We start from the raw sequence: 12,187 nt of genomic DNA, 5'->3' as shown, positions 1-12,187 counted from the left end.
GCAACCATTTTAGGAAAAAGGTTAGATTTTTAACCGTTTAAACATATAGTTTACTTAGGTCATACGTTTATGAATATCAGGCGCGTTCCGCCGGCTGCACGCCTGGGCTGTCTGTGCTTTTGAGGCGAGCGTTCCGGTGTCCATTCTGCGTGCATTGGTTGCTCTCTAAAGGAGGAAACACCATATATAGGCATGAGTCGGGCGCCCCCTGCTGGCCTAGTGGTCCAGGCGCATGCCACATATGGAGGGTATCTGTCTATAGGCTCTTGCCTGACTGCGTGTCGCGTGTTCGAGTCCCGTTCATGACGACCTTAACCCATTCTGGGCGGAAACCCCTTTTGGTGTTAGCATTATCTAATGCTTTAGCTATTGAAAAATAGCAGACCTACAAGCTCATAGCGTGCCACCGAGGGGCGCGCTACGAGCTTGTATAGGTCTGCTATTTTTCAAGAAAACAGTCATAATTTAGAAGACTTGGAGATTTGGAGAATCGTTCCCAGGTCGAAATGGGTTAACTATATCACTAAAGGCATAAAGCCAAAAAAAAAAAAAAAATAGGCATGAGTAATGCTTAATACTGTCACTCGCCAACCTATTATTGAGATTGTAAATTAGTTATTTTTGATGATGTATATATAGGTCCAATGTAAAAAAAAGTCTGGCTTTGGGGCTGCCAATAATCACTGTCTGTAACATGCAGTCTTATTGCCGAAACACACTGGCACACTGACTTGGAGCACTTTGACCACCTGCGAGGCCCAGATGGTACGAACCGCCTCTGTGTGTGGACACATGTGGTCTGTCGTCGGTTGCGCTGAATTGCCGGAGACGGAGGGGGGGCGAGAAGGCAACAAAAGCAGAGGAGGGGAAAGTGCTGAGCCACATCATATCGTGCACGTTAGCCCGGGCCAGATGGCCAGCCGTCTGTGTGTAGGGAGAAAGGCAACACTGTATACCGATTTTGAATTGAATTGAATTGATTAGCCCATTTTGACCTGAGATCAGATTCTAAAACTGTCTTATAGTCATAGATCCTGACAGTTTTCTGAAAAAGTATATGTTTCTACGTCAGTCGTTCTTCGATTTTTCAAAAATAGCAGACCTACAAGCTCCTAGCGCGCCACCGAGTGGCGCGCTAGGAGCTTGTAGGTCTGCTATTTTTTTCAATAGCTAAAGCATAACATGATGCTAACACCAAAAGGGGTTAACCCGACGCTTACCTAATGTGTGATTATAGCACGTGCAGCTTTTTGTGACAAAACCACAGTGTCTGTGTTAATAATAAATAACCTATAGGTTTGTTGAATCGTAAAGGCGTCAAATGCCACTTTTTGCGTTTTTTTTTATGTTTGCGTTTCTCCTCTCCTTATAGGTTTGAAGTATACCGACTGCACTTTGGGGATATTTCAGCAGAGTGGGAACGTTTCGCTGGAGATGTGTTGAGTGTGTGACTGTGTGTGTGTGTGTGTGTGTGTGTGTGTGTTGGGGGGGGGGGGGGGGGGGGGTGGGGGTGGCTTGGCTTTAGGTAAGGGGGCATTGATCACCTCCATTAGCAGTGAGATTTGGGGTCTATTGTTGTGAGCGGTATAGCCCCCAAGGCCCAGTGAGGCATGGGGGGTGGGCTGATTGCTCCTCCAGCCCACCCCTGCTGTGCTTCCTCCCCTGGCCACACACACACACACACACACACTCACACACACGCACATGCGCGCGCACACACACACACACACACACACACACACACACACACACACACTATAAGCCCCATGGTAACCCCAGCGACATTGGCCGTCCACCAGGAATGTGGCTAACTGTCTGGCCCACGGAGGCTGTTAAACAACGCTTTACTATTGTTTCCGTTTTTTACCAGGGTCCAAACAAACAACATGCACTGGCACACTCCCTGTGTGCACCACACAGCGCGCGCACACACACACACACACACACACACACACACACACGCGCGTGTTGGTACGTATACACCTGCATGCACGCGTATGCTAACAAACTTATACAAGGTTCACGCAGTACTGGAAAATCAATGCCTCTTTTTGAGTGGTGCAAACCACTCCTATACGGAGCTTTGTGTGTCCCTGGCTGTGTCCCAGCACGAAAATAGTGTTTGGTCGGTTTTCTGTTGTGCAGCCTAATACACACACGCATATTGACTGTATATATGATGATTTTGGGGGTGACAGTACAGTACAGTGACGGACAGTACAGTACAGTAGAGGGACCCCCCACACGGTAACTCTGTCATTTCTCAACCGTGGCCGGAATTGTCCCTTTCCCCTGGGCGCGTTCCTGGGGGTCTGGATGTTCCGGGGACCCCCACACGGTAACTGTGTCATTTCTCGACCGTTTCGGACACGGGGCAGCTCGCCGGAACCCGGGCCAGCACCCTGTGGGTCTGGAAGTTCCGGGGACCCCCCACACGGAGTTGCACCACTCACTTCACAGGGGTGTTTTTTTCTTTTAAAAAAAAACCTTTTTTACCTTTTTTTTTTTAAACAATTCCAGTTGTCAAGATGTTTGTATAGACGATCCTTTGAAAGAATAATAACAATCACAATGTATAGATTCAATTTGATAAAATAAGACTGAGGAGTTTGATTTTGATTTGATTTGATTTTAGCACAAATACAGCAATACATTAAAGCATGAAAATAAAAAAGGGAAAGTGCCAGGCAAGAAGCCCTGGGGGCTTATACGAGGCCTCTATAAAGACATTATAACAAGATGTAAATCCTTTCCAGTAGACATGATTTCAGTATATATTAAAATATATATATATATAAATGATTCAAATATACTTGATAATCTAAGACATGATTAGGGACGAGAGACTACAAAACTATGAAAATGAATTGATTTGGTCAATCAGAACAACCTTCAGTTTGTTCTTAAACAAGTTCAGAGAAGAAAGTCGTAAACCAGTAGAATATTTGTCCCAAAGTGTAGCACCTCTGTATCTAATAGCCGGCATCACAAATGTGGTGATGAGGTCAGCACTTTTGGGCAAGTGGCTATATGGCCGAATTTAGCCCAAGGGGTGTTTTTGGTGCAAAACTAATGCTTGGAATGGATTCAGAATCATGAAAACCCCCTATAGTTTGACACATGCTACTTACTTAGGGTGCATTGTTTTTATAGCAGACCTACAAGCTTGAGCTTGTAGATCTGATATTTTTTCAATAGCTAAAGTATAACATAATGCTTAAAACACCAAAAGGGGTTCCCGCCCCAAAATGCGTTAAAGTATAATGAAATTTAGAACATTTGTCTTATATTGGTTGTTGATGGTAACCCCAACTTTCAGCAGCTGTCAAAAATTCCCCTATAGGGTGGTTCAATAGAAACCAATGTGGGATTATGTTAGTAGACACCTTTACGAACACATGAGAAATGTATTCCCAGATTGTAATAATATCCCCTGACTATCTGTTCCGTTAGATAGTTAGAAATGCTTGTTTGCTAAATTTAGGGGATTTGTCGATTTGACACATTTGGGGTCACAGAGATGCATGTATTATATATTTTTTTCCAGCAATGCCCTGCCTGCACATAGAAACACACACACACACACACACACACACACACACACACACACATTAAAACAGTCTTATACTGTTGGCCACTGGGGGTTCAGTGCCTTGCTCAAGGGCACTTCAGCTGTGTTGGGTGAGTGATGACAAGCACTTCCCCCACCCAGATTTTTCCTGCCCGTCCGGGGAATCGAACCGGCAACCTTTCGGCAACAAGGGCGCTCCTCTAACCCTTAGGCCATGGAGCTGGGTCTGGAGCTGAGAGGTCTGGGTGTACCTCTTGGTCTAGTGAAGTCAATCGGTTGATTCCCATCAGTTTTAAAGGGATAGTTCAGATTTTTTAACTTAAGTTGTATGAAATACTTGCCATTAATATGGTGGTTGCAACTGTATTAATTGATTGCCCGAGTCCCGTGGTGGGAGTTATGCTCTGGTTTTGGTCAATATTAAGTAGTTCCAGTCATTTTGTTGAGGGGCACTGGGGGCCACGCAGTAAAGGTAAATGAATCCACAAAACGAATGTAATTTGTATTATTGACCTATTTCTAAAATATTAGTGCAACTTTCGTTCAACTTTGACCCCTCTATCACATGGAACTATTTTTTGGGGCGTAGTGATATGGACACAAAAAACATAGTTCCGGGTGATAGAGGGGTAAAAAAAAAAGAACGAAAGTTGCACTAATATTTTAGAAATAGGTCAACAATACCAATGACGTTAGTTTTGTGGATTACCGGTAATTTACTTTTACTGCGTGGCCCCCAGTGCCCCCCCCCCCCCCCCCCCCCCCCCCCACACAAAATGACCAGAACTACTTGATATTTCACCAAAACCAGAGCATAACTCCCACCACGGGACTCGGGCAATCAATGAATACAGTTAAAACCACTATATTAATGGCAAGTATTTCATACAACTTAAGTTCAAACAATCTGAACGATCCCTTTAACAGATAACAGTTGCGTTTGTTTAAAATGTGAAATATTGAAATAATAATCGTGTTGTCCATCCTCCAGCCAATAATAATAATAATAATCTTGTTGTCCATCCTCCAGCCAAAGTGACGGCCTATCATGACCTGCAGGATGAGCAGGAGATCGACTCTGTCATTGAAAAAGAGCAAATGTTACCAAAGCAATCCATATCACGTGAGTGCATTCTGAAGAAGACAACTCAATGACCTGTTTACATTTAGAGTCCACTTAATCCACGCATTCAGGACCGGGTCCCCTTTTTTGGTGTTATACTTTAGCTATTGAAAAATAGCAGATCTAGATCCGCAAAAAAAAGGCGTGCAAATCTCTGAATACGTTTTTTTTAAACTCAGATCTTTCCTTCTTGTGGGTCCCTCCCTGGAACAACATATTTTCAAATAGGGGTCCCGGCCAAATTACATTTGGGGCTCCTTCACATGAAATAGTTTGAGCACAACATTGATACAGAAACAGTATTGGTCATGAATTAGAAGACCTTTTGACCTCAGGTCTCAATGGATTAATCACTGGGGGAAAATGTAAATACTTTAGTTGTTGTTTTTACTAGTGTTATATCGTTTTCCCTGTGTCTTAACCGATTCAGGGCTGACGTCGAAATTTAAAAGAATATTTTTATTTCCTGAAAAACCTCATGTTTCTTTATCAGTGGTTCTGAATATTTCATGTCAAGGACCCCAACAATTGTAATATGCCGCCGACCCCCCATCTGAAAATGTGTTGTTCCAGGGACCCCCCCCCCCCCCCGAAGCAAAGATTTGAGTTAAAAACTGAAACTCTGAAAGAATATATATTCAAAGATTTTAGGCACATTTTCGCGATTTTTTTAGCTCATAGTGCAGCACTCGGTGGCGCGCTATGAGCTTGTAGATCTGCTATTTTTCAATAGCTAAAGTATAACATAATGCTTTAAAACACCAAAAGGTGACTTTTCTGTTTCCTCCTCTTCTCCGTCTCTCGCTCTCCAGCCGACATCTCCCCCTCCCAGACGGGTGTTAAAATCCGGACAGATGCTTCTCAACAGAAACCGCAAAGCCAGCGTCGTTCTTCATCCGAGGTCCTGTCAACCCAAAACAACACCACCACCACCACCACTATAAAACCACCCACGCCAAACCCCCTGCCCAGGGCCGGTCAGCCCATAGCTATCCCCGTCATCAAAAAGGACGGCATCGTTGTCAGTAAGTATCAGTGGTGGGAAAAGTACTTAAAGGATAATTCCATGCTAGAATGCTTTCTTACCTTTCTTACCTTTCTTTCTAGTTGTTACGTCCCCACCAAAGAGGTCCAGGTGGTTTTTGTGCAAAAGCTCCTTATTGGCTATTTCCCCTACCATAAGCGCTCAATGAATTGCATTGAATTGAATGGGAATTGAATGGGGCTATGGGGTGTTGTGCTAATTTGCTTATTTCCATCGAAATAAGTAGTAAACTGTGCCGCTTGGGATATTATTTACATTATGAAGAGAGGATATATACAAAAGATATATAATTTTGAGCCATGGAAATAAGTGAATTAGCACAACACCCCATAGCCCCATTCAATTCCCATTCAATTCAATGCAATTCATTTAAGGCTTATGGTAGGGGAAATAGCCAATAAGGAGCTTTTGCACAAAATAACACCTGGACCTCTTTGGTGGGGACGTAACGACTACAAATAAAGGGAAGAAAGCCTTTTAGCATGGAATTCTCCTTTAACATTTGTTACTTCAGGGCAAACTTCACCCTTTTTTGCAAAAACAATAATATGGTAATGACGTTTAGAAGATTTAGAACACTTTCCTGGGGGGTCTTTATGTGTGTAATATGTGTTGTTTAGATATTTTAGATTTTAGCAGTGATCTCTCTAGATGTCATGGACACTGGGGCTCACTTACTTCCTGGACTACATACAAGGTTAATTAAATAAGGTTTAGGGAGCGAAGACCGTACGGTGGACTCCATGTTGCTCATGTATGAGTGAAATCGCCTCATGCGCTTTTGAGCAACTTAATGCAAGTGGACGGGAGGAGAAATCCGGTGCCGTCTCTATTAATATATACTCTAAAGGCTCATACATAGTCTGGTTTTACGGTGGTGGGGTGACCACCGAACTACGACATGACGTCACGAGCCACGGTGAAGAGCAAACCACCGCCACCGCTCCAGCCCTTCTCTCTGTTTTTACCCACCACCGCTCAACGTTATTTCAGCTCCGGTGGTCAGCTCACCACCGGAGAGGTGGTGGTCACCTCACCACCGAAAAATCAAGACTATGAATAGGCCTTAAGACTGCAGCGTTATGCTTTAGCTATTTAAAAATAGCAGATCTACAAGCTCATAGCGCGCCACCGAGTGGCGCGCTACGAGCTTGTAGGTCTGCTATTTTTTTTTAACTGTCAGGATTAAAGACATTGTTAGAATCTGATCTCAGGTCAAAATGGGTTAAAGAACCACCATTCTTCTGTGCGTTAGAATCTGGTCTCAGGTCAGAATGGGTTAAGCACGTGTCGGTGTTACTGTACTGTATTTACATCCATAACATTTTATAATAGGGTCTGTTTCGGACAGGGTCTGACTCTGCACGTGTCTCAAATGTTGATCGGCAGAGGATGTTTACCCTTTCTGACAATATTTTGCTATATAATGACCTCCACCATGTCTTTTCTATTGGTCACAAAGTGACAGGCTGCCAGCCCAGGCATTAATATTGCCCCCATCATGTCCTTTGCCACTAATAGAGACAACCCCTTTTTTCACTAGAGTCAGACAACCTTTTCGATGCTGAACAGCCATAATAATAATACTGAGTTTACAGTCATGAATACCTCAGTAGTGGTTTCTTAACCCATGTATAGACCTGAGGACGATTCTACAAATGCCTTCTAAATCCTGACAGTTTTCAGAAAAACCCTATGTTTCTATATCTGCGGTTCTCAAAGTTTTCTCCAAATATTATCTGTATTTGGCCGCCGGCCGCCATCTGAAAACATGTTGTTCCATGTTGACCCCCCCCCCCCCCCGCGCGCTATGAGCTTGTAGATCTGCTAAAGCTAAAGCTTTAGCTAAAGTATAACATGATGCTTAAAACACCAAATGGCTCTGCTTTCTATGCCGACACACATTTTCTATCCTTTGATACTGTTTTTGTCTGCAGTCCTGATTTCGGTGTGCGTCCTGGTTGGATCTGTGGCAGTGATCACGGCTGCTGTTTGCGGGGTCAGGTAAGACAATTATAATATGTAAATAACCCATTCTGACCTGAGATCAGATTCTAAAAATGTCTTCTATGTCAGTCGCTCTTCGATTTTTCAAAAATAGCAGACCTACAAGCTCGTAGTTAAAAGCGTTTGCTCTGAAAGAATATATATTCAAAGCTTTGCGCCACAGTTTCACAAAACAAAAGTAGCAGATTTACAAGCTCGTAGCGTGGCACTCGGTGCTACGAGCTTGTAGATCGTTTAAAGTATACTTACCCTTTTGGTGCTTAAAACACCAAAAGGGGTTCCCGTACAAAATGGGCTGGAGAAAGATTAACTAGAAAAAGTGCCCTTCTGGGCACAGGTCTCCACCAGGTTATCCACAGATCCGTGCAGTTAGAGGTAAAAACACTTTTCGGCCAGTTATAGCGCCACCTTGAGGCTGAGTTGAAATTGTTCATGTGGCATTTTGTCCTCGGCCTAGTGGGAATGTGGGTGCACAATTTCACGGAAATCACGCGATGTGTTCATGATTTGCAGCATTTTGTTTGAAACTGAGCACTCCTGTGAACTTTGGAAGCCAATCTTAACCAATCAGGATGGAGTGTGAGAAATATGAAAGACCGGTTTGGTTGAATGGCTCTAGAGCAAAATCTGTAGGTGTGCTGTGCAAAAACCTGTTTTGCACAAAGCGGCCTCCTGGTGGCGCTATAACAGGCCGTTCTGGAAAGTTTGGGGCAGAGGTTCATGGTTGGCATCCAGGGAGTGTGTGTGCAAAATTTGGCATCGATCGGGTTAACGGTGGCTGAGATTAGCTGGTCACGGACGGACGGACGGACACACGGACACACGGACACACGGACGGACGGACGGAGTGCAAAACATACTCTCCCCATGCCTTCGGCTGGTGGAGACAACAAGAAAATGGTAGAAGAGGAGTAGAAGAGTGACTGAGAAATGCTCTGACGAAAGCATGTCAACATTGTTGCCAATTGCCAAATAAACAACGAAAACAACAACTCGCAACCTCCGTAACCTCTCGGCCTTTAGTGGATCCATTTTGAAATCGATCAAAAGAGGAACAACAAAATGTGAAACAGGAAAGTGAAGGAAGTGCATTATAGTTAGGATCGCTCCCATGCTACTACAACTAGGCTATGCAGCCAAACGTGATATTTTTTAGACCAACTGCAGATGATCGCGTTTCAGGCCCAGACAGTGCAAACATGTTGATTATACACAATCAAAAGTTGTCTGATTCTGTCTCAATAACTGTTTTTTGAGTGGTGCAACCACTCCTATAGACAGCTATGTGTGTGTGGTGTGTGTGTGTGTGTGTGTGTGTGTGTGTGTGTGTGTGTGTGTGTGTGTGTGTGTGTATCCCCCGAGCACGAAAATAGCGTTATAGCGTTTGTTCACCTCCAAGTGTCACTGTTGCACAGCCTAACACACAGGACACACAGACACACACACACACACACACACACACACACACACACACACACACACACACACAGGTCAGGGAGGAGGGCTTGTACAGTAACAGCACAAGTACAGTACAGTACAGCACCACTCAATGCGCGTGACATCATCATCAAACCTGGAAGTTATGAGGGGAACGCCTACTGAGTGGCATAAAACCATACCTTTCTGGCCTTGACGGCCCCCATACATCCAAACAGAAAGGTCCTATCTGATTGCATTAAACAACACTAAACAACATTAAACTCACTTTGCCACTCGATTTCCCTTCACTTATGCACATACCCTACTAGAACCCTTTCTTTTTCCCCTAGCTGCTCCACCAAATTTATTTTATTTTATTTAACCTTTATTTAATCCATTTAGGCCTGACCTCGAGAAAAAGAAAAAAAAGTCTTCTAAATCCTCCAGTTTTCTGAAATAAATATTTTCAAAGAATAGCAGACCTACAAGCTTGTAGATCTGCTATTTTTCAATAGCTAAATTTTAACATATTATTATACAACACATCTCCAACAATGGTACTCTTACAATGACGCATATATACACAATGTACATTTTAAAACAGGAAACAATATATAAGGTCCTATGCAAAGGCTAGTATAGCCTACACATCCGAACATGTGCAGGTGTTGTACTGTACATTTAACAGTATATATATTTTATATATATCTTATCAGATCTACAATCGCTGCAATGCATTGTTGTGAGCTTATATCCAGAAATGTTTGGTCCAGAATTGATATGATATGATATGATATGATATGATATGATATGGTACTTTATTGTCAGTTCACACTGAAATGATGTTTCAATAGCTAAAGTATAACACAATGCTTAGTTAAAACACCAAAAGGGGTTCCCGTCCAGAATGGGTTAAAAGTGTAAAATAAAATGTGTGTTCCAATGCTTAATAATATAATTTTCCATAACGATATTAGACTCTTGGTTGATGGGGGGGACTGATTTGGGAAAATGGGAATCATGACATTTGCCATGTTATTTCTCCTATCAGTGTGCACCTGTGCTGACGTTCACATTCACAATCGGGTCATTCACAACACCTATTTTTATTCACACACATAAATGCTTTTCTATATAAAGACAAGTGGATTGACTATATGTCACAATGCCCAAACTTTGTGCAGTAGGCTGTAATACTAATAAAATAAAACTAATCTGTCAGGGGGGAGAAGCAAACCACGACTACTTAGGGTATTTATATCTTCGTACATTAAAAAAATAAAAAGTCTGATTTCACACTTCTAAAAAGACTATACACATTGCTGATTGTCGACAAGAGACTCAGATTTATAGTGCCCCCCGTAGGTTGCAGAGGAAATCGCACCTTGCCCGGAAGGTTGACTACCCAGCGTTCGGAGGGGGAGACAAGCCTCCCAAACCACCAGCTGACTCTAATGGCACCTCGGTAAGCACCCAGCGTTCTTTACAAGCAGTTGTAACAAACTATTTCATGTCAAAAATCACAGCTCTAGCAGTGATTTTCAACAAGTTTCATTTCAAGGACCTCCAGGTTTGACCTGAATTAGGCTATACGGTCCCCTATTTAATGGCATTTCAATCTCTAGGACCCCCAGCCTATTTTTTACACTCTCTGAGTTACAGACCCATAAGGGTCAATTTGGTTCCTAACCATCATATTGGCTGGGGGGGCCCCCTGGAACTCCCCTGGACCCCTGGGGGGTCCTTGAGGGCAAGTGAAAAACACTGCCAGTCGCTCACTTGTGTGTTTGTATCGCTTCCTTTTAGCGACAACGACAGTATACTGTATGTGTGCAGATTGTGCACTGTGTATTTTAGTTTCTGAAAGTACGTTTCCACCCCAAAACTGTGTGTGTCTCTCTCTCTCTCTCTCTCTCTCTCTCTCTCTCTCTCTCTCTCTCTCTCTCTTTCCAGGTGGGTGATACGACGCTGGCCCAGAGTGTTCAAATGTATCATTACCAGCATCAAAAGCAACAGATGATGTCGATGGGAAAGTGAGCTTCTCTTCTCTTCTCTTATAATGAATGATAATGAATTTATTTATATAGCACACTTAAAGACATAGTCACAAAGTGCTTTACATAACAGGATAAAAACAACAACAACGTAGTCACAGCTACAACAAGGTATCAATAAGTGGACAACATAGAAGCATACACACAAAAATAGAGTATGCAAAAAGGAAAATTAAGAGAAAGCCTTAACGTAAAGGCGGGTTTTTAAAAGGGTTTTAAAACATGACACAGATTTAGCAAGTCTTAAATGAATAGGTAGGGCATTCCATAGTTTGGGAGCCCGGATTGATTCTCTCCTCTCCTCTCCTCTCCTCTCCTCTCCTCTCCTCTCCTCTCCTCTCCTCTCCTCTCCTCTCCTCTCCTCTTCACACACACACACACACACACACACACACACACACACACACACACACACACACTAAACCCTGTGTGTGTCCATGTCCTTTTGCTCAGACACAAAGAAGAGCAGAAAATTCCTGAGTCCGAGGGCACTTCAGATGAGGAGGAGATGGGAGGCGACTTCACCGTATACGAATGTCCTGGACTTGCACCGGTGGGTGACAAACAGAATGCACACACACACACACACACACACACACACACGCACACACAGACACACACACACACACACACACACACACACACACACACACACACACACACACACACACACACACACACACACACACACACACATATACTGTTTGTTATTTGACAGAGAATTCATGTATGTATTTTTCCGAACAGACGGGAGAGATGGAAGTGAAGAATCCTCTGTTTGACGACTCGACTCTGCATTACCAAGGGAATCACAAGTGATTCACACACACCGGTACAGCAACAGTTATTATTATTGCTAGTTGAACTCGTATTATACACTTTCTAACTGACCTTCACTCACATGCAAGCCATTTTCTTGGAAGCATATATATATATATACATTTGTCTTGGCTCATGGACTTTGAATG

The 12,187-nt window shown here is 43.2% G+C and overlaps 1 protein-coding gene across 1 annotated transcript in view; it reads left to right on the top strand.

Moving 5' to 3' along the window:
* npdc1a (neural proliferation, differentiation and control, 1a) overlaps positions 1 to 12,181 on the top strand; it is a 37,027-nt gene extending 24,846 nt beyond the window's left edge. Inside the window, exons 3-9 of the mRNA XM_083793912.1 lie at positions 4,602 to 4,694; positions 5,507 to 5,719; positions 7,677 to 7,743; positions 10,531 to 10,630; positions 11,119 to 11,198; positions 11,673 to 11,772; positions 11,967 to 12,181. Coding sequence (XP_083650038.1) covers positions 4,602 to 4,694; positions 5,507 to 5,719; positions 7,677 to 7,743; positions 10,531 to 10,630; positions 11,119 to 11,198; positions 11,673 to 11,772; positions 11,967 to 12,038 — 725 coding nt within the window. The 3' untranslated portion in view covers positions 12,039 to 12,181. The remainder of the gene's footprint in view (positions 1 to 4,601; positions 4,695 to 5,506; positions 5,720 to 7,676; positions 7,744 to 10,530; positions 10,631 to 11,118; positions 11,199 to 11,672; positions 11,773 to 11,966) is intronic.
* The last annotated feature ends 6 nt before the right edge of the window (positions 12,182 to 12,187 follow it).

This window comes from Protomyctophum parallelum (assembly GCF_964188405.1).
Source record: "Protomyctophum parallelum genome assembly, chromosome: 21".
In the NCBI taxonomy this organism is placed as follows: Eukaryota; Metazoa; Chordata; class Actinopteri; order Myctophiformes; family Myctophidae; genus Protomyctophum; species Protomyctophum parallelum.
The sequence above is the reverse complement of the archived record's forward strand: the minus strand, read 5'-3'. Positions and strand labels throughout refer to the sequence as shown.